Raw genomic sequence first — 20,788 nt, forward strand, 5'->3', positions numbered from 1 at the left:
AATTCGTAACTAAATTGTTTTTAAAATTTCTATTGGAAGGATTTAGTCATTTGCAATTATGTCTACTTATTATAAGGTACAATGTTTGTTTCTGTCTCCATATGATATGGTAAATATATCCAATGCAAGAAATATCGACATTTAAATGGTATTAATATTAATTTGCATATATTCCCGTTAATTCCCTCGGAAAGTTTCCACCCCAGAATATTCAGCCAAAATGTGCAACCCTACCAGCGACTACAATTTAATAAGAGATGAGAGAGAAATTAAATTGAAAAATAAATCCAAAATAGACATTTTTAATGGAATTTTAAGTGTTCTGATTTGTCATTCCAAATGTCACATTAGCAGTAGACGGTGACTTGCTGTTCTCTGTACTGTTAGTGTCCCTTGGTTCTAATGATATTATGATTGGATGTGTTTGGACAGTCCGACTCCTCCCCCAATCTGATTGGCTATGTTTAGAGCAGGCTGTCCTCTGCCCCTACTCTGGTTGGCTGAATGTGCTCTGTTTCCATGTAGATTTCGCTGGATGTCCTGGCTGATATGGGCCACGAGGAGCTGAAGGAGATTGGGATCAACGCCTACGGTCACCGCCACAAACTCGTCAAAGGCGTGGAGAGACTCCTGAGAGGACAGCAAGGTCAGAGAGCCCGAGCTCAGCCAAGATTCTGCATGCTGGATCACATCCATATTCCATTCATCTTATTCCTTATTGATTTATTATTTAAGCACTTTCTTATTAAACTGCCTTATTGGCCACACTGGCTGAAGAGATTTGAATGTTTTTCAGGAGGACTGTTTAACCACTTATGAAACAACAGATGACACTGCTGCTAACTCATACCTGATGTCTCTCAGCACAACCTCCTACTTATAGAACATCGCCTGTTAGCGCTGTTACCGTGGTTTCTCATTTGTTGTTATTGTGTTATTGTCTCTCTGCTCCAGGTGCTAATCCGTACCTGACGTTCCACTGTGCCAGTCAGGGTACGGTGCTCATAGACCTGGCCACGGACGATAAGGAGTTCCAGTCTGTAGAAGAGGAAGTATGTACTCTACATCATTATCTGTTTCTACAATGGAAACAATGTTGATCCACTGATGGGGCCAGTAGATCTTTGTCTTCAGACTGATGTAGGTGCCCTGTGCAGTACTCTCCTCTTTCTGACCCTAGCTGTGTGTATCTGCTTGCAGTTGCAAAGTACGATCCGAGAGCACCGGGACGGGGGCAACGCAGGTGGGGTCTTCAGCAGGTACAACATTCTAAAGGTGAGTCATAGGCACCTGGAGAGGACCTCCCAAAATCCCTTTTTTGTCCTCAACAAACACCACTCTGTGAAAGATTTTAGTATATAGGTCATTCTGTTGTCTCTGTATCTGTGAATGAGTCTGACTGTGTGTGGTCTGTCTGTCTGTAGATCCAGAAGGTGGTGAATAAGAAGTTGAGGGAGAGATACTCACACAGACAGAAAGAGATCGCTGATGAAAACCACAACCATCACAACGAACGCATGCTCTTCCACGGTAAGATAGCAGTACCTCTGCAGTCTTACCTGTCAATTCTGGTGAAGAAACACAGTGGGTTCTCTGTTATAACATCTATGCTGAATGAGAGTTGATTTTGACCTTGATTTTCCTCTTCTCTTCCTCTCCTCTGTCAGGTTCTCCATTCATTAACGCTATCATCCATAAGGGCTTTGACGAGCGGCATGCCTATATCGGAGGCATGTTCGGAGCGGGCATCTATTTTGCAGAGAACTCCTCCAAGAGTAACCAGTACGTGTACGGGATAGGAGGGGGCACAGGCTGCCCCACTCACAAAGACCGTTCCTGCTACCTCTGCCACAGGTCAGACTCACTCCAGACGTTCATAAATAGTATGTGTGATGTATGCTGGTGTTATAATCTGTGTGGTGACGTTGTGTATTGCAAGCCGTTGTATGTGGTGTTCTGATGTGTGTGTTATGAATTCAAGCTGCGTGTAGTATTCTGATGTGTGTTATTAGGTTGTTTATTACAGGTGTGTGTATGTTGGGTTGTTGTGTGTTGCAGGCAGATGTTGTTCTGCAGAGTGACCCTGGGCAAGTCCTTCCTCCAGTTCAGTGCCATGAAGATGGCCCACGCTCCCCCTGGACACCACTCAGTAATCGGCCGGCCCAGCGTCAACGGACTGGCGTACGCAGAATATGTCATCTACAGAGGAGAACAGGTCAGTCTAAAGGCCTTAGCATGCTTCAGTTCAGCTGGCGCTTAGCCAGCAAAACAACTGTTTCTCCATATTGAGATGCTGTAGAACAGAATAGTCAGAATATATCTAAAATAACTCAAGAAGTCTGTCATTAATTGTTGTTTTTGTCAAGAAGATCTAATTCACGCAATTTTACATCTAAGATGGTGCAGTATTTCTCAAGTAAAAAAATGTGGGTGAAATTGATTCGTCGCTCGTTGAATGACAAATACTTAATTGAAGAATCCATACTGTTGACCAATCACTGATGAAGGGGCGTAGACTTCGGCTTGCCTCAAGAAAAATGTTGTGTGCACGAACAGCTGGAAAAACCCTTGCCAAAGACCAAAACTAACACAAACGTCTCAAAATGTTGTCATAATATATGCACAAACTGTTCCAAGCTGTTTCGGATGCGAAGCCTGCAGACGCGCACACACACACCCACCACAAACAGACCCATGACAATGACTCGTCTGTCCTGTCCCACTGTATTCCTCAGGCGTACCCAGAGTACCTCATCACGTATCAGATCCTGAAACCAGAGAGCACACCCTCCCCCACAGCCGGAGCAGAACAGAAGACCTAATCCAGACTCAACCAGACTAACACACCCCCACCTTTGCTGGGAGAGAACGAATCACAGAGACTGTTACACAAATCACTACTTCACACATTCTGGGCTGAGCCTGGATGAACCTCAGCCCCTTAAATGAACTCTATACCCCTGGAAGGATGTCTTTCCTCCACTAGTTTTTTGTTCTATTTCACTCACTATAAATGACCGGTTCCTCATAACCACTACCATTTATTTTCCCAAATGTTTTGTTTTTATTTTTTCCTTCATCCTTCTTTAGTGTTTACTTGAAAATGTTGCCTTCACTGGGAATTGTCTAATGTTGTCGCCTGTCTCAGAGCTCATGCTCCCGGGTCTCTCGCTCATGGTTGCCCCTGGCGATTGTTGACACTGGTTACGGCCAAATAGAGAGAACCAAGCGGATAAAGTTCAGGTTAGGTTAGAGATGGGGACTCAAAGCTCATTGGTTAGTGATTAAGGTTAGAAATAAGGGATTCAAAGCTCATTGGTTAGCGGTAAGGCTCAGAGATAAGGACTCTTGCCAGTCTGCCTTTACCTGAATGATAGCTTCCCCAGTGAAGCATGGCTGAGACTCCTCTACTGTACCTATCACTCAGATGGATATGTAGGTAGAAATCAGGGTGGATGTACTAGTATGCAGTATACCAGCCTCAATCCCAGCACTGTTTCTTCATCAAGCCTGGCAAGGGAAGATGCGGTACACAGACCCCAGACCCAGATCATGCGTGACTGAAAACAACCAATAACCTCTCCCTTTACGTTCCAGCACACAAATATCATTTCTTTAGCTCATCAAACATTACACTTCATTTATCCTATTAGCTCTGTATTATTTTATTGTGATATTTCCATGATTGTTTTACTTTGTTGTTTTAAAAGATGATGTATAATGGGACCATGTCACAATGGGGACCAGACCTGGAGGTTTTTGAACCCTTTGTTTTTTTAAAGTTGAGATGATATAAGATATCTCTCTCTGGGACCATTAGGGGTTCCCTCTCTGGGACCATTAGGGGTTTATTTTCTGTTACTGGAACTGATGGGAAATCCCTAAAGGTATTGAAATTGAGTTATGTGAGAAAGTAAAGCAAGCTATGAGACATTTGCTATTATTAATATAACATTACTTTGCACAAGAAAACACTGAACATCTGACTTTTCATTACCATTTCCCATCCAGTCAAACTCATATTTTAATGGATTTGCACTTTTAAACGGGAATGATTTTTAAGTTATTTGAAAATGTATTGAAAATAACGTTGAAAAAAAGATGTCCAGTATTGTAGTGTGTAGCAGACGATGCCTTTGTAAAGCTCACCTTGTTGTTAACGGATGAAGAGTGGGCTGTATTAGTACTGTAAATTATTTGTTTGTTTTTTGGTGGGGATGAAAGGGATTTTTGTAGCTGTTTTTCCCGATCTCTTTCATGGTCACTTCCACATTCATCCCTCTGCTCTGTGTCCTCTTTGAGAAGTAAACAATAACTTGTCTTGCTTCCTACTGGTTTTGTCAATCATTCTCTGGGAAATAACAGTTTGAAGCAATGGCTGGTTTGATTGTCACATCCTTTAGTCAGTATTGGAGGACACTGTCTCCCTGTGTCTCCTCACTCTCACTAGCTGGGCTCTATCTGCATCTGCTGGTGTGGTACTCTGCCATCCTTGCTGTTTCAGATACCAGCTCCAGAACTGTCTGCGCTTTGACCGGGATGTTAACCCATCCATTTACTACAACCTGTGTAAGTCCCAAATACCACCCTATTCCCTATATAGTGCACTACTTTTGATGGGTTCCCTACTGGTCCTGGTCAAAAGTAATGCACTATATAGGGAATAGGGGGCTATTTGGGACTAAATCCTGGTCTTAAAGGAAAACACCACTCAAACTATATTTTGGTATTTGTTTCATTAGTCTGCTGTTGATAGTTTTGCATGTCAGCAATCAAGTTTTCAAGATATAGAACTTTCAAAATACAGACTGTGTCCCAGTATGAAGCGACTAATGAAACAATACCAAAAGATAGTTTGAGTGGTGTTTTCATTTAATCTCCACTCTTCTCTTCAGACCAACACCTGGAGAGAGCCTCGATGCCTCTTACTTACTTCCTACTACAGTTCTTATCTTGTTTTTTTCACCATTTTATTTTGTTTTTCTGGTGCTGAAAAGATCCAGTAATGAATGAAACACTGACTACCATGTGCCACAGCTGATTTGGAGAATAATGTAACACTCCTCAGTGTTGTAAAGAAGTATTAATAAAGTACATAACTGTCCAATGCCTCTTCCCTGCTACTTTTCTCACAATGAAAGTAGTTCACTGAAGATTGTTTTGTCTGAATGGCTTTTGTTGAAGTTAAATGTACATAATGTAAGTTTTCCTCAAAAGGAGCATGGCCTTTAATTGACTACAGCTCATTTTTCTTTCAACCCAACACCACATACTGATACTGTGCAGAACATTCATGGAAATGTCCAGAGGAAAAATGTACTCAACACTGTGAAATAGTATTGGCTGTGCTATGCTTTCCTGTAGAGTGGAATTAATTTTCAGTGAAGTGTGGGAGATGAATAGCTGTGAGGACAGAGTTGACCATTACTTCAGCGATCACCAGCAGGAAAAGATGTCAGTCAAACTTCTCATTCAGGAGGCCGATTAGAAATGAGTCGATCAAAACAAACAATCGATCCACCTGTTTGTCAAACAGAGCTATTGTGTTCTCTCCTAGATGATGTGGATGGCACTAGAGTAGGGCCCGGTTTCCCGATAGCGATGGAATTTAGGCTTACGAGTGTTTAACGACAGACTTTTCCTACAATGGCCGAAGATGTAACATGCATAAACAACATGCGCTGACATCAGGGAGAACGGTCACTAATTGCATCGTTGGAGCATGCATCTGAAAGGGAGTGCTGCTTATGGATCAGCTCTCTCCATTCAAATCTTATATTAACATTCTAATTATGTTACAATACTGACGACAGATTATTATGCTTCACAGTAGGTATGGTGTTCTTTGGATGTAACTCAGCATTTCTTGTCCTCCAAACACGACGAGTTGAGTTTTTACCAAAAAGTTATATTTTGGTTTCATCTGACCATATGACATTCTCCCAATCTTCTTCTGGATCATCCAAATGCTCTCTAGCAAACTTCACACGGGCCTGGACATGTACTGGCTTAAGCAAGGGGACACATCTGGCACTGCAGGATTTGAGTCCCTGGCGGCGTAGTGTGTTACTGATGGTAGGCTTTGTTACTTTGGTCCCAGCTCTCATTCACTAGGTCCCCCGTGTGGTTCTGGGATTTTTGCTCACCGTTCTTGTGATCATTTTGACCCCACCGGGTGAGATCTTGCGTGGAGCCCCAGATCGAGGGAGATTATCAGTGGTCTTGTATGTCTTCAATTTCCTAATAATTGCTCCCACAGTTGATTTCTTCAAACCAAGCTGCTTACCTATTGCAGATTCAGTCTTCCCAGCCTGGTGCAGGTCTACAATTTTTTGTTTCTGGTGTCCTTTGATAGCTCTTTGGTCTTGGCCATAGTGGAGTTTGGAGTGTGACTGTTTAAGGTTGTGGACAGGTGTCTTTTATACTGATAACAAGTTCAAACAGGTGCCATTAATACAGGTAATGAGTGGAGGACAGAGGAGCCTCTTAAAGAAGAAGTTACAGGTCTGTGGGAGCCAGAAATCTTGCTTGTTTGTAGGTGACCAAATAAATTCATTAAAAATTCTACAATGTGATTTTCTGGATTTTTTTTCTAATTTTGTCTGTCATAGTTGAAGTGTACCTGTGATGAAAATTAAAGGCCTCTCTCATCTTTTTAAGTGGAAGAACTTGCACAATTGGTGGCTGACTAAATACTTTTTTACCCCACTCTATGTGGACACCTGCTTGTCGGACATCTCATTCCTAAATCATGGGCATTAAAATGGAGTTGGTTCCCCCTTTGCTGCTATAATAGCCTCCACTCTTATGGAAAGGCTTTCTACTAGATGTTGGAACATTGCTGCATGGACTTTCTTCCATTCAGCCACGAGCATTAGTGAGGTCGGGCACTGATGTTGGGCGATTAGGCCTGGCTCGCAGTCGGCATTCCAATTCATCCAGAAGGTGTTTGATGGGGTTGAGGTCAGGACTCTGTGCAGGCCAGTCAAGTTCTTCCACACCGATCTCGACAAACCATTTCTATATGGACCTCGCTTTGTGCACGCACGGGTCATTGTCATGCTGAAGCAGGAAAGGGCCTTCCCAAAGTTGGAAGCACAGAATTGTCTAGAATGTCATTGTATGCTGTAGCGTTAAGATTTCCCTTCACTGGAACTAAGGGGCCTAGCCTGAACCATGAAAAAACAGCCCATTATGCCTCCTCCACCAAACTTTATAGTTGGCACTATGTATTGGGGCAGGTAGCGTTCTCCTAGCATCCGCCAAACACAGATTTGTCCGTCGGACTGCCAGATGGTGAAGAGTGATTCATCACTCCAGAGAAGGCATTTCCACTGCTCCAGAGTCCAATGGCGGCGAGCTTTACACCACTCCAGCCGACGCTTGGCATTGCGCATGGTGAGTTTTGGCTTGTGTGCCACTGCTCGGGCATGGAGACCCATTTCATGAAGCTCCTGACTAACAGTTATTGTGCTGATGTTGCTTCCAGAGGCAGTTTGGAACTCTGTAGTGAGTGTTGCAATCGAGGACAGAATATTTATCTGCCGTTAGTTCATAGCCTAACTGTAGCCCTTCAGCACTCGGCGGTCTCGTTCTGTGAGCTTGTGTGGCCTACCACTTTGCGGCTAAGCCGTTGTTGCTCCTAGATGTTGCCAATTCTATGACAGTGCCACGTTGAAAGTCACAGAGCACTTCAGTAAGGCCATTCTACAGCCAATGTTCCCTATGATTTTATACATCTGTAAGCAACGGGTGTGGCCGAAATAGTCGAATCCACTCATTTGAAGGGGTGTCCACATACTTTGGTATATATAGTGTATTACCACCTACGGCTGCAAATATTGAGGAGGCTTATTCTAATGCTTACCCAATAAAAATGTACTGAATAGCCTAGTGTCATATTGGTTTTCTTTTGAAGCCTAATTGTATACTCGCTTGTTGTATCAAATGCAAAGACCTTGGCTATTTTGTATTTGTAGTCAACTTTGTTCTGAAGTTATCGGCAGTTGCAGAGAGATGGAAAAACCATGTGATTCTTCTATGTTAATAAGAAGCCGTGGTACGGCAAAAAGCATCTAACGTCGCGCTTGGCTGATGAACCATTGGTGAGGCAGGCGTCTCACATGCTGACTACACATGCTGCGTGTTCCATCCCGCGCATGTTGATTTTGTCCATCCACACCAGTCGCGATCAGGACAAGCAGGTTTAAATATCAAAACAAACTCGGAATTAAGAGCGTTTTCAAGTGCAATGTTACAAACGATGGTTTTTGGAATGTTCCTACGAAGGTTCTGACGATGAATGTAACATTAAAATGTTTTTAATGTTGCCCTGGGGACATATACCAATGGTATGACAAAACGTTTATTTTTTTCTGCTCTAATTACGTTGGTAACCAGTCTATAATAGCAATAAGGCACCTCGGGGGTTTGTGATATGTGGCCAATATACCATGGCTAAGGTCTGTATCAAGGCACTCCGCGTTGCGCATAAGAACAGCCGTTAGTCATAGTATATTGGCCCTATACCACACCCGCTCGGGACTTATTGCTTAATTGTAAACTGTGTGGTTCGAGCCCTGAATGCTGATTGGCTGACAGCCGTGGTACCACGATATGACAAAATATTTATTTTTACTGCTCTAATTACATTGGTAACCAGTTTATAATAGCAATAAGGCATATCGGGGTTTGTGGTATATGGCCAATATACCATGGCTAAGGTCTGTATCAAGGCACTCCGCGTTGCGCAAAAGAATATTGGCCATATACCATACCTCCTCATGCCTTATTCCTTTCATTTAAACTAGAGCTTGCTGTAGCTCTTAAATTATTTCTGGCTATTCAAAGTCATCTTTTTTCATTCGTGTTTGTATTATATGTTTGCCATTAGGTATGCTAACTGTTTTCTCCTGCTATTTTGAATGAAATGTTTGATTATGTTAATTCTGCATTTCTTCAGTTTGTAAACTGTGAGAAATAATAAATAATATCAGTTGCTCGTTTTTTCGTTAGCTATAGAAAATATCAATGTGACCTAAAAATGGGATATGATGACAATGGTTTTCGTAATTGCTCAACAAATCATTGTAGCCTAAAGGCAGGCAGGAATTGAGCTTCAAGTAGGCCTACAGATATCATGCAATTAAAAAATTAAAATAGGCTAATTAACCATGAAGTGGCAAATTAAGTGACGTTGCCATAGACCTAATATGTTGACCTTTAGATTATTCGTTAGGCTACAGTGAAATTCCTAAGCTTTTAGATAATATAGTCTACAGAGACAGATAAACGTCTTGATCCTATGTTTAGCGGATATTTGATATCTAAAGTGACGCGGGTGGGCAGACGGTGATCTAACCACGCACTTGACTGTTCTTACTAGTGGTCTGAGGCAGGCGTTAGATTACGAGCGATTTCAAGTGCAACGTTAATAAAGTCTTTTTTGGGAAAGGCTCGGAAATGTCAATATGCTCTTAGGTCCTTTTATGATGTTCTAACGATTCATTTAGCATTAGGATGATTTTGGGAAACAGGTCCCAAATGTTCTAGTTGCCGCCCTAATAATGAAAAGAAACGTCTTCAAAAATGGAAGGCAGTTGGGAGGAGGTGAGAGCAGATGGAACCATTTTAGCCAATGAGAGGGCAGATATGCGTGTGAACAACAGGCACAACGGTTTCCACTAGTTACAACAAACGCAGTCAAAATTGTCTTCAAAATTAATGAAAACAAAAATGGGTTTTATTTTAAGGTTAGTAATAGGCATACGGTTAGCAGTGTGGTTAAGGTCGGGGATAGGTTTAAAATCACATTTTAAGAAGATCAATAGTATATGACTTTGTGGCTGTGGGAACTAGTGACGACCAGGGGAAACTCCGATTGATTTATTTCACCTTTATACTTATTGGGAGCGGATTTGCTCACGTCTGAAGTGGCATTTGATTAATACTTATAGTCTGACAGAATGGATAACAATAATGAAATCAATGTGTTATAGCTTGTTTTTTGTGTCATCTAAATAGCTAGGTTCCGGGTATAATCCTCATGTCATCATTTTACCCAACAAACACCTACAATGTGATTTCTATGGAGAGATTAATGAGGACGTGGAGTATTAAGATCACCCACTAGGGGATGCTATAACCATACAGTTATGTTGTAATATGCAACCCAGCTCCTCGAGCCTTATTCTAGTCATTGCAGACAGGACCGAACCTACTGTACACCAGTGATGAACAGACCATCACAATCCAATACACTTTGCGGCAAAGATCGCTGCATAGTCTAAAGCTGGCTACATCTAAAGACCAGCCTTTTATCTTTGTAAAATGACTTAGAAGTAAGTAGGCCTTTGATTATTTTGACATCATGATCTGTGTTTGCATTTAGGAGCTTGTGATTAGAATTAACAACATTTTTTAAACCCAAGGTTGTATTTAACTAGGCAAGTCAGTTAGGAACAAATTTGTATTTACAACGACACCTACCCTGGGCCAATTGTGCGCCACCCTGTGGAACTCCCAATCACGGCTGGTTGTGATTCAGCCATCTGTAATGACGCCTCTAGCATTGAGTTGCTGTGCCCTAGACTGCTGTGCCACTCGGGAGCCCCAAGAGCTTTGCACACCTGGATTGTACAGTATTTGCCCTTATTATTGAAAAAATTATTCAAGCTCTAACAAGTTGGTTATTGATCATTGCTAAACAGCCATTTTCATGTCTTGCCATAGATTTTCAAGCTGATTTAAGTAAAAACACTCAGGAACATTCAATGTTGTCTTAGTAAGCAACTCCAGTGTAGATTTGGCCTTGTATTTTAGGTTATTTTCTTGCTGGAAGGTGAATTTGTCTCCCAGTGTCTGTTGGAAAGTAGACTGAACCAGGTTTTCTCCAGGATTTTTCCTGTTCTTAGATATATTCCGTTTCTTTTTATTTAAAAAAAACCCCTCCCTAGTCCTTGCCAATGACGAGCATACCCATGACATGATGCAGCCACCACCATACTTGAAAATATCAAGAGTGGTACTCAGTGATGTATTGGATTAGCCCCAAACATACCGCTTTGCATTCAGAAATAAAGTACATTTCTGTGCCACATTTTTTGCAGTTTTACTTTAGTGCCTTATTGCAAACAGGATGCCTGTTTGGAATGTCTTTATTCTGTACTGGCTTCCTTCTTTACCCTCTATTATTTTGGTTAGTATTGTGGAGTAACTACAATGTTGTTGATCCATCCTCAGTTTTCTCCTATCATAGCCATTAAACTCTGGAACTGTTTTAAAGTCACCATTGGCCATTGGTTTCCTTGCTCTCCGGCAACTGAGTTAGAAAGGACACCTGTATCTTTGTAGTGACTGGGTGCATTGATATACCATGCTCAAATGGATATTCAATGTCTGCTTTATTTTTTAAAATGTTTTACCAATCTACCAATAGGTGAGGCATTGGAAAAACTCGCTGGTCTTTGTGTTGGAATTTGTTTTTGAAATTCACTGCTTGTTTGAAGAACTATACAGATAATTGTATGTGCGGGGTACAGAGATGAGGTAGTCATATAAAAAAATATGTTAAACTATTATTGTACACAGAGTGGATCCGTGCAACCTATTATGTGACTTGTTAAGCAAATGTTTACTCCTGAACTTATTTAGGCTTGCCATAACAAAAGGGTTTAAACACTTATTGACTCAAGACATTTCAGCTTTTCGTTTTTTATTAATTTGTAAAACTCTCGAAAAACATAATTCCACGTTGACATTATAGGGTATTGTGTGTAGGCTGGGGTGTCTAGGGGTGTGAATCCTTTCTGTAGTCCCTCCCAGATACCATGTATGATGTTTCATGCAAGTAAGACAGAGATTTTCTTTCTTTTTAAAGAACATTGTTGTATTTCACAATGGAATTTTAGGAATAAATAAAGCATATAGAATTCAACAAAAACGTAGGGAAAAGTTTTTTAAAAAGTCAACCTGATGAATGATATTGCCATGATGAGACAACAGCATTTCACTTGACACAGGTAGAAAGTATTGCATTGTTCAATGATTGTGGACCAGAGAACGCCTCTCATCTTCATATCATTTACATACATACCCTTGTTCAAGAACAAAAGCACATTATGGGTGTCATCAGTTACCACCTGGTATCATAGTAATAATAATGTGCAAATTAATTCAAAGTTATAATACGGTATTGCATCACTAAAAAGTGCTCTATAAAAGGTGCCAGCATTCTTCAAAAAGAGGAGGGGAGTAAAATCCTGTTTTCCCAAAAGCCTTTGCTCCTGGCTCTGATCGTCGCCTGGGCCAGCACTTCCAGGCAATATTTTCACTCAGAGAATGAAATGAGAAGAAAAACTAACCATTTCACATGAATCAGTCCAGTGGCAGCACACACTAGCAGTTTTCTACCATCTCATATATATTTTTTCCCAGTGATGTCAGACATTCCAGTGTGCCTGTTTTTTTAGGGGTGTTTGTGCGTAGCTGGGAAATTGTCCCTGTTGGTTATTGTGCATTTGGCAAGTTTAGAAAGTAGTCTGGATCTACTAGACATTGGTGGAGTAACAGTGATAAGACAAAGAAACAAGCCATAGGTCTGTTCCCAACTAACTCCCTCCTCCAACAAGCATTAGACCAATCAGCATCCATGGTCTGAACAGAAATAGTACCTATGTAACAGACAACAATATGCCTCCATACAGGAATGAAAAATAACAACATTCTTATCTGGTGAATTAGAAAATAATCATTATTGGTAAGGCAAACAGCACTTCTCAATGATCCGGTCTTTATCGTTTAGCGAATACACACATATGAAGCTAAAAACATGATTATAAATACACAACACAATGTAGTACTTTGGTGGAAACTGGGAAGAGAGAGAAACACATTATTGCTCTACTTGGGGGAGAGGAACGGATCGGATTACATTGTCTGTATTGCAGTGCTGACTTGAAATGGTTTGTTGTTGCTGTTTAGAGATTTGCCAGTTTATCTGCCACAGTCTGTTTGGAAAGAAAAGGCGCTGGGGTACTTGAGCACATCCAAAAGCGCTGGGAAAAACATCCTATACCTTCTCTGAACAAGGCACTGAACAAAAAAAACAGAAATGACTAGACCCCCTTTCCCCTCAAAAGCATATCTGTCCTTCCGACCGAGCTTATTACATGGAACACCAGGGGTTGCCCGGCCAGTGTAGCAGGGGTTCAGACGTTCATTTGGCACTGTCTCAGAAAGATAGTCTCTCCATCTCAGCGGCCTCTCCTCCTCCGTAGGGGTGACTCTTTTATTCAGTCATTCATCAGCAGTCCTGCTCCAGAAGAGGAGGGGGCGTGTGGGAGAGAGGATGGGGATGTCAGGGACAGGAAGCCAGACAGGACGCTAGCAAGCACCTGTCACAACTGAAGAGCCTCCTGCGCTCCATCAGGAAGCCACTAAATGACTGAGCACTCTCTTTCTCCCCCCTCCCCTCTTTGCGCTTTCGTTTTCTCTGCATCTCTGCTCACGGCCATTCAGCCCTCTCAACAGGACCGGAGTGGCTTTGGAAAACTCCACAGGAAATGGAAAAGGTGGACAACAACTTAGAATTCTGCCGCCCCGTCCTTCCTGTGTCCACCTTCACACTAAAGCACAGGAACTGCATCTGTTCTTTAGCCTGTTTTATGAAAGAGTGTATTTATTAGTCACCATATAGTGATGAAGGTGTACATGTGAGTGCCATATTCTATACAGTCTTTTGTGTCAGGCAGCAGGATAGGCGCCCTCAGTTTTTCACTGTCAATGGACATTTCAGCTTATACCAGGTAGGAGAAGACAACCTCTCTCTCTCTGGTCTGGATAGTGAGAGGAATGGGGCAGTGAGTCTTTGTGGGGGCAGGGCATCAGCAGCTGGGTGAGGTTGTGATTGGACTTTGCAGGTAGGCCAGGCTGCTGGGCTGGCCATGTGCTACCACGGAGACGGGAAAGCTAAAGATGAAGGGCGACGTAGGGCTGGAGGAAGACTTGGGGCCCAGGCTGGCTGCCGAGGGGCTGGCAGCCTCCACTGCGCATGATGTGGCCAGCACCTGGGACTCGAACTGCAGCAGCTGACCCATGAAGCTGAAATTGGGGGAGATGATACTGCGGCGCTGCTTGACGAACTCAAAGGCTTCGTCTAGCCGAACACGCTTCTTCTTCATCAGGTATGCGAGGCAGATGGTGGCAGAGCGAGAGATGCCCGCCTGGCAGTGCACCAGCACACGTCTGTTGGAGTCTTTCACAGAGTCTGAAGAGAGAGACACAGAGAGATGGGGGTCCAGAATTGACTCAGGGTATACTGTAGATATGCACAGGATAGGTAATACATAATGCTCAGGATCATCTGTAAGCTTTCTTGATAGACACATATAACTTCACTGATTTGGCACACGACAGGCTCTTACACCTCAGTGTCTCATAAGCAATATATTAGTCTGTAGCCCTATAAAATACAAACAGCAAAACTGTGCGCCCCAAAGCAAAAACATGCAAATGTTGATCCTGCACCCAACACACCTACAGCCCTTTCCATACAGAAGCATTTTTCACCATGAGCAATAGCAACCACAGGGGAGTTGCCCTTATCAAAGGGAGGCCATTATGAGTAGTGTCCACACAACAAAATGTGTGTCCTAATACCCAAATATTTCTATGTGAGTAGAATGTCATAAATACTAATTAAAACACAGAAATGTAACATCCCATTCTATAGTGCAGTCGTATTCTCTGGTGTGAACATACACAGCTATTAAGGTAACTCCAACTAACGCAGCACCGCACCCAAGAACAGTGGATGAGTCATACTCTGGTCCCTAAGCAGCTAACTATGATGCATTCAAGCCCATAGACGCTTACAAACACACACACACCCATCCAAACATATTGGGGTCTCCACACACCAGTGTAGCAGGCTTCCATGTGGAATATAACACTAGGCCCAGCCTATCCTCCCTCATGGTAATCCCTAACCATGGTAATCCCTAACGATGGTAATCTCTAACCATGGTAATCTCTAGCCATGGTAATCTCTAGCAATGGTAATCTCTAATCATGGTAATCTCTAGCCATGGAAATCCCTAACCATGGAAATCCCTAACCATGATAATATCTAACCATGATAATCTCTAGCCATGGAAATCCCTAACCATGGAAATCTCTAACCATGGTAATCTCTAGCCATGGTAATCTCTAGCCATGGTAATCTCTAAACATGGTAATCTCTAGCCATGGAAATCCCTAACCATGGAAATCCCTAACCATGATAATATCTAACCATGGTAATCTCTAGCCATGGAAATCCCTAACCATGGAAATCCCTAACCATGGAAATCCCTAACCATGATAATCTCTAACCATGATCATCTCTAACCATGATAATCTCTAACCATGGAAATCCCTAACCATGATAATCTCTAACCATGATAATCTCTAACCATGGAAATCCCTAACCATGGAAATTCCTAACCATGATAATATCTAACCATGGTAATCTCTAGCCATGGAAATCCCTAACCATGGTAATCTCTAACCATGGTAATCTCTAGCCATGGTAATCTCTAGCAATGGTAATCTCTAACCATGGTAATCTCTAGCCATGGAAATCCCTAACCATGATAATATCTAACCATGGTAATCTCTAGCCATGGAAATCCCTAACCATGGTAATCTCTAACCATGGTAATCTCTAGCCATGGAAATCCCTAACCATGATAATATCTAACCATGGTAATCTCTAGCCATGGAAATCCCTAACCATGGTAATCTCTAACCATGGTAATCTCTAGCCATGGAAATCCCTAACCATGGTAATCTCTAGCCATGGTAATCTCTAGCCATGGAAATCCCTAACCATGGTAATCTCTAACCATGGTAATCTCTAGCCATGGAAATCCCTAACCATGATAATATCTAACCATGGTAATCTCTAGCCATGGAAATCCCTAACCATGGTAATCTCTAACCATGGAAATCCCTAACCATGATAATATCTAACCATGGTAATCTCTAGCCATGGAAATCCCTAACCATGGTAATCTCTAACCATGGTAATCTCTAGCCATGGTAATCTCTAGCAATGGTAATCTCTAGCCATGGAAATCCCTAACCATGGAAATCCCTAACCATGATAATATCTAACCATGGTAATCTCTAGCCATGGAAATCCCTAACCATGGAAATCTCTAACCATGGAAATCCCTAACCATGGAAATCCCTAACCATGATAATCTCTAACCATGGAAATCCCTAACCATGGAAATCCCTAACCATGATAATCACTAACCATGGAAATCCCTAACCATGATCATCTTTAACCATGATAATCTCTAACCATGGAAATCCCTAACCATGGAAATCCCTAACCATGAAAATCTCTAACCATGATCATCTCTAACCATGATAATCTCTAACCATGGAAATCCCTAACCATGATAATCTCTAACCATGATAATCTCTAACCATGGAACTCCCTAACCATGGAAATCCCTAACCATGATAATCTCTAACCATGGAAATCCCTAACCATGGAAATCCCTAACCATGATAATCTCTAACCATGATAATCTCTAATAATGATAATCTCTACCCATGGAAATCCCTAACCATGGAAATCTCTAACCATCGTAGTCCCACAATGACTATAATTTAGCTCTCCTCTCCATCATCCATATCAACTGAGCACACTGAGCATGGGTAAACCTCACACTGAGATTCTGCATGAGCACACTATTTATTGTCTATTTAATACCAATTATTTATTCTAAAATCTTATCCTTTCACTTAGGCTAGTACCAGGAATGAAAATGTTATCTTAAATACATTTTGTCACCGTGGTTAGAAAAATACTGCCACCCATTACTCATACACTCAGAGTAATTATCAAAATAACCATCTGTTTGTTCTTGAAGAGCAATCAATTGAAGTGACACTCTCTTCCCTGCAAAAAGAAGACCTTTAATCACATGATCAAATTAGCATTCTACTAAGCTATGCTGCAGCTACAGGGACCATCATAAACCATGTCATTCTACTCCTGCTCATCATGATGATGATGCATTAGTCTAAGTCCCAAATGGCACCCTATTCACTTTATAGTGCACTACAGGGTGTAATTTGGGACGGATCCCATGTATTCTTCTAAGAAAATGTAATTTACCGATAAACTCAATGGCTTCTATGAACCAGGAGCTGATGTCCTCTTTGTGGTTGTCCTCCACAGGAATGCACTTGTACTGGTAGACCCCCTCAAAGTGGTTGGGACAGTTAGAGGACACGTTGAGTAAGGCAGAGATGCCCATGCCGTCCAGCATGTCCTTTTTGGAGGCATGGAAGGCACTGCCAAGGTACAGGAAGGGAAGAATCTCCACTGGACCAGCCTGGAACATATAGAAGACAAAATTGGCATTAATACAGAGTCAAAAGAGAATACAGGCAAATGTAGTCCGAATGTCTCTTTCAAACATCACAAAGTAACACAATTAAGAAGACTGGAGAAAGGGCCTAATTACAATCTGCAATCAATAAAAAAAAGGTTCTGATAATTACAATTTATGGTATGCACTTTCTTTTAATTATGGTCTGAAATTGGAACATAAAATATAGGCCAATGACAACTCAAGAAATTAATATACTGTATCTTCAGCCAGTTTGTTGATTTGTGCCCTGTTATGGCATTCCTGCTATTGGCCCGCTTCAAACAGCAGAAAAGTATCGATAACGCCTGCTTAAAACAGATAGTGAAGGAAGGCCAGGCAATGTTGGTCACACATGCCTACCCTACCACCCCCTGCACCAGTGAGAGAGATAAAAAGGAGTCACAACTGGTGCTCTTATCGAGACGAAAAAACAACAGTAGGCCTAAACCTAGATGACTGGAATTTACGAGTCCCCTGGTATTTCACTCAATGCCACACATTCAGTCAAACTCGGTCACAACTCGGTCACCGATATAAACATGTCCCCTTCTTTACCTGGTCATGGTGGGACGTCTGTGGAGTTCCACAGGAAGAACACGCGTCCAAACTGGACTGGGTAGAGAACGAAGATAACGTTTTGGTCTTCAAACAGAACTCGGGATACTCCGTGAAAAATCTGTCGTAGCCCCCTGTGAAAAAGGATTAACTTTAGACATTAATATATTTTAATCACAGGCCACACTCAAGTCAAAACAGCCTAATAGCTCACCATGTGCGTATATCATTTACACATTAGCCTACCTAGCGTAATACACATTGGTCATTTTTCTCTATAAAAACTAAATAAAATATCTTTGAATATTTATATAAAACATTATAGGCCAGCAATTATAATTTGATTTCCATTTAATAAAAAGAGGCTTATAATTTGGGCATGCTTAGTGGTTTTCACCTAAATTAAATGTGACAATTGAAAAACCTAGTCGAATTTATGAGAAAAAAAAATGCATTTCCTCATATACTTATAATAATTGATTGAGAAATAGGGTATAGTCTTGTGATTATCTGGCAACACTTAATGTTTAAATGTTCAATGCCTGTATGTAATTTTGATCTCATAATAAGCAATTGGCAACAAAAGCCATTCTAAAATTACTTTTTAAAATTAATACATTTGCTGAAGTGAAATCTTGAAGATGATCCAATTGTTGGGGCTCACACAAGACACTCGCTGCAGCACATCCTCGTGCACCCAGACGTGGCTCTTTCTGCATTACCTCATTGTTAGCGCCTAGTGCCTATTTGTGGGTTGAATTGTGCAGCAATACAAAACCGCACTAGATGTACCATTTTAAGCTGGTTAAGAAATACTTGTAATAATTCTGATAATAAAATAATAACATTGTAATAATACATTTGTCAGATATAATGAAAAATATGTGCTATTAAATTATTATTCATGCTTTTGTGTTATTTATGCTTGTAAACAAAACTAATTGGGCAAGTTTTTATTCTGATAACCTGTTAAGTGCATTGGGATCATTTACCTTTTAGTAGAAATATTTCAGTTCCAAATGTGTCTCTGTACACTGCATTGAGCACCAGAGTGATTGTGCTATCGTCTTTAACAGTGTCTATGTCGGGCGTCCTCTCGTCGTAGAGGATCACAGCGGAGTACAGTCCTGATTTCAGCCGGGCTTTGACCTCTTCATCACTCGACAGAATCTGGTCTAAACTCACCGAGCCCTTCGCTCGCCTTCTCACAATGGAGTTACAGCGAATATTCACTGCGCTCCGAATGTGTCCAGCGCTAAACGCCAAAAATGATCGGCAGTCCAGCACCAGGCATTTCGCACTGTCGTCCTTCAACAACCTTTTCAAAACGTTGCAATCCATTTCGCAAAGTTCATCCATAATAACCATATTTTCCTCCATAATGAAGGTAATTCTCTTTTTCCTGTTGAAGAACACGAAGAGTGCAGGGTGTGTGTTAATGCTGAGCAGCTCCTGCGCAATGTTGTGCTCTTATTCTCCTGAGAGCATTACTATCACGAGCAGTCCGCCTCTTTCCGTTTTATGAATGGGGCCTCTGCCGCCAGCCCCAATAAAAAGGGTGGTGGCGTCACGCTGGAGGTGACGTCAACCGCTAGTAAAATTCTCTCCTCTCTTTTCATTCATAAAAAGCCAACGATCAATGCCAACAGAATATGAGGTTGCCTCTGCCGAAGCTCGAAAATGTTGACTCTCTTGTTAATGACAAAGTCAAAGGCAATACTATATTTATTTTCCAAAGGCAAATGTTCTGTAACGATATTAGTAGGCTATCATTCCTGCTACTGTTTTATATTCCTCCATAGGAAGATCAATTTGTCAAATGTTATGAATGTGTCATATGCTTATGTCATTCTTGATTGTAGATTCTAAGTAATATTCCTTTGAATGTGAATATGCTATGATCCCCCTCCCCTACTCCCTTTCTCTCATCTGGGTGCCAGAGGGTCAGGATACCTCTCTTGTTTGCTCACAAAGCCTTTACAGGATCCTACAGGATCAGGCCAACGATATGCCCTCCGTACTGTCCTCATCCCATCAAACATCACAAACAAGCTATTTAATACTAGCAATTGATGGAATTATGTAAACCTGGACAAATGTAGGCTACTGTTACTGTCCTCTGATAATGTTTTAGAAATATAGGTAGGTCCTTTATTAGAATTTCTTAGAAAACTTGCATTATAGGCTTTCATCACTTATATGGATAAATTAACACATTTATTGTAGCCCATAGTAGAATAATAAATATATTGCAAGGAATTTCTGATACTTGTTTTTGTCAACAGGATCAGAGTGTTGAAAGCAGGATATATACTATATATTTCCCAAGTTTCAGGCAATCACATTTTGTTGTTCCACTTCAGGTTTAACTGTCTTCTAGAACATTCACACATCATCATTAGGCTAAGGTAATGTCAAGCTCCAAAGAATGTTTTGAAATAATACAATGTTTCACAGTTTATTTTTACCTACAGTGGTTCACCATTGTCCATAACCTAAAACCCATTCTATATGAAGACCCTGCAAAATGTAGGCTAATAGTACTAGTTCTTCGTAGACTGCTCCAGAGCCCACAAAATTGCAGCAAGCAAGTTTAGAGGATGTGCCTCAGTAATGGAGAGTTGTGCCAGAACCCCAGAGTGTTTTCAATTGGTTTTGTTTTCCTATCCTATATAATAATAGCTTGCAGCATTGTTGCCCTCCCTATCAGTGAAAATCTCATTATAATCTGCCATGATTTTTTACTGACACCATTATTAATGATGTTTCAGTTTATTGTTATGGTGGAAAATGTAATCCCT

General features: G+C 41.3%; 2 protein-coding genes across 3 annotated transcripts in view; one reads left to right on the plus strand and one right to left on the minus strand.

The window, feature by feature from the left end:
• Positions 1-5,104, plus strand: part of LOC139422845 (poly [ADP-ribose] polymerase tankyrase-1-like) — a 157,138-nt gene extending 152,034 nt beyond the window's left edge. For both annotated transcript variants that reach the window (XM_071174258.1, XM_071174257.1), the window contains 7 exons: positions 526-646; positions 955-1,052; positions 1,201-1,275; positions 1,425-1,530; positions 1,668-1,854; positions 2,059-2,215; positions 2,736-5,104. In XM_071174258.1, coding sequence (XP_071030359.1) covers positions 526-646; positions 955-1,052; positions 1,201-1,275; positions 1,425-1,530; positions 1,668-1,854; positions 2,059-2,215; positions 2,736-2,822 — 831 coding nt within the window. In that variant the 3' untranslated portion in view covers positions 2,823-5,104. The remainder of the gene's footprint in view (positions 1-525; positions 647-954; positions 1,053-1,200; positions 1,276-1,424; positions 1,531-1,667; positions 1,855-2,058; positions 2,216-2,735) is intronic.
• A 6,592-nt stretch (positions 5,105-11,696) lies between these two features.
• On the minus strand, positions 11,697-19,514 carry LOC139422848 (dual specificity protein phosphatase 4-like). Its single transcript, XM_071174261.1, has 4 exons — positions 18,980-19,514; positions 17,988-18,121; positions 17,174-17,393; positions 11,697-14,266 (listed from the first exon to the last, which is right to left on the minus strand). Exons 1-4 carry the CDS (start codon positions 19,365-19,367, stop codon positions 13,884-13,886), a joined length of 1,125 nt encoding a protein of 374 aa, XP_071030362.1. The 5' UTR covers positions 19,368-19,514; the 3' UTR covers positions 11,697-13,883.
• Between the last annotated feature and the right edge of the window lie 1,274 nt (positions 19,515-20,788).

This window comes from Oncorhynchus clarkii, chromosome 12 (genome assembly GCF_045791955.1).
Source record: "Oncorhynchus clarkii lewisi isolate Uvic-CL-2024 chromosome 12, UVic_Ocla_1.0, whole genome shotgun sequence".
In the NCBI taxonomy this organism is placed as follows: Eukaryota; Metazoa; Chordata; class Actinopteri; order Salmoniformes; family Salmonidae; genus Oncorhynchus; species Oncorhynchus clarkii.

What these genes read in the sequence shown, in the direction of transcription:
- LOC139422848 (XM_071174261.1), bottom strand. Translation starts at nt 19,367, where the DNA reads ATGGAGGAAAATATGGTTATTATGGATGAACTTTGCGAAATGGATTGC. An exon ending in TGAAATATTTCTACTAAAAG is followed by an intron (nt 18,122 to 18,979) that starts GTAAATGATCCC and finishes CCTTTTTCACAG; the next exon opens with GGGGCTACGACAGATTTTTC. An exon ending in AGACGTCCCACCATGACCAG is followed by an intron (nt 17,394 to 17,987) that starts GTAAAGAAGGGG and finishes TATATGTTCCAG; the next exon opens with GCTGGTCCAGTGGAGATTCT.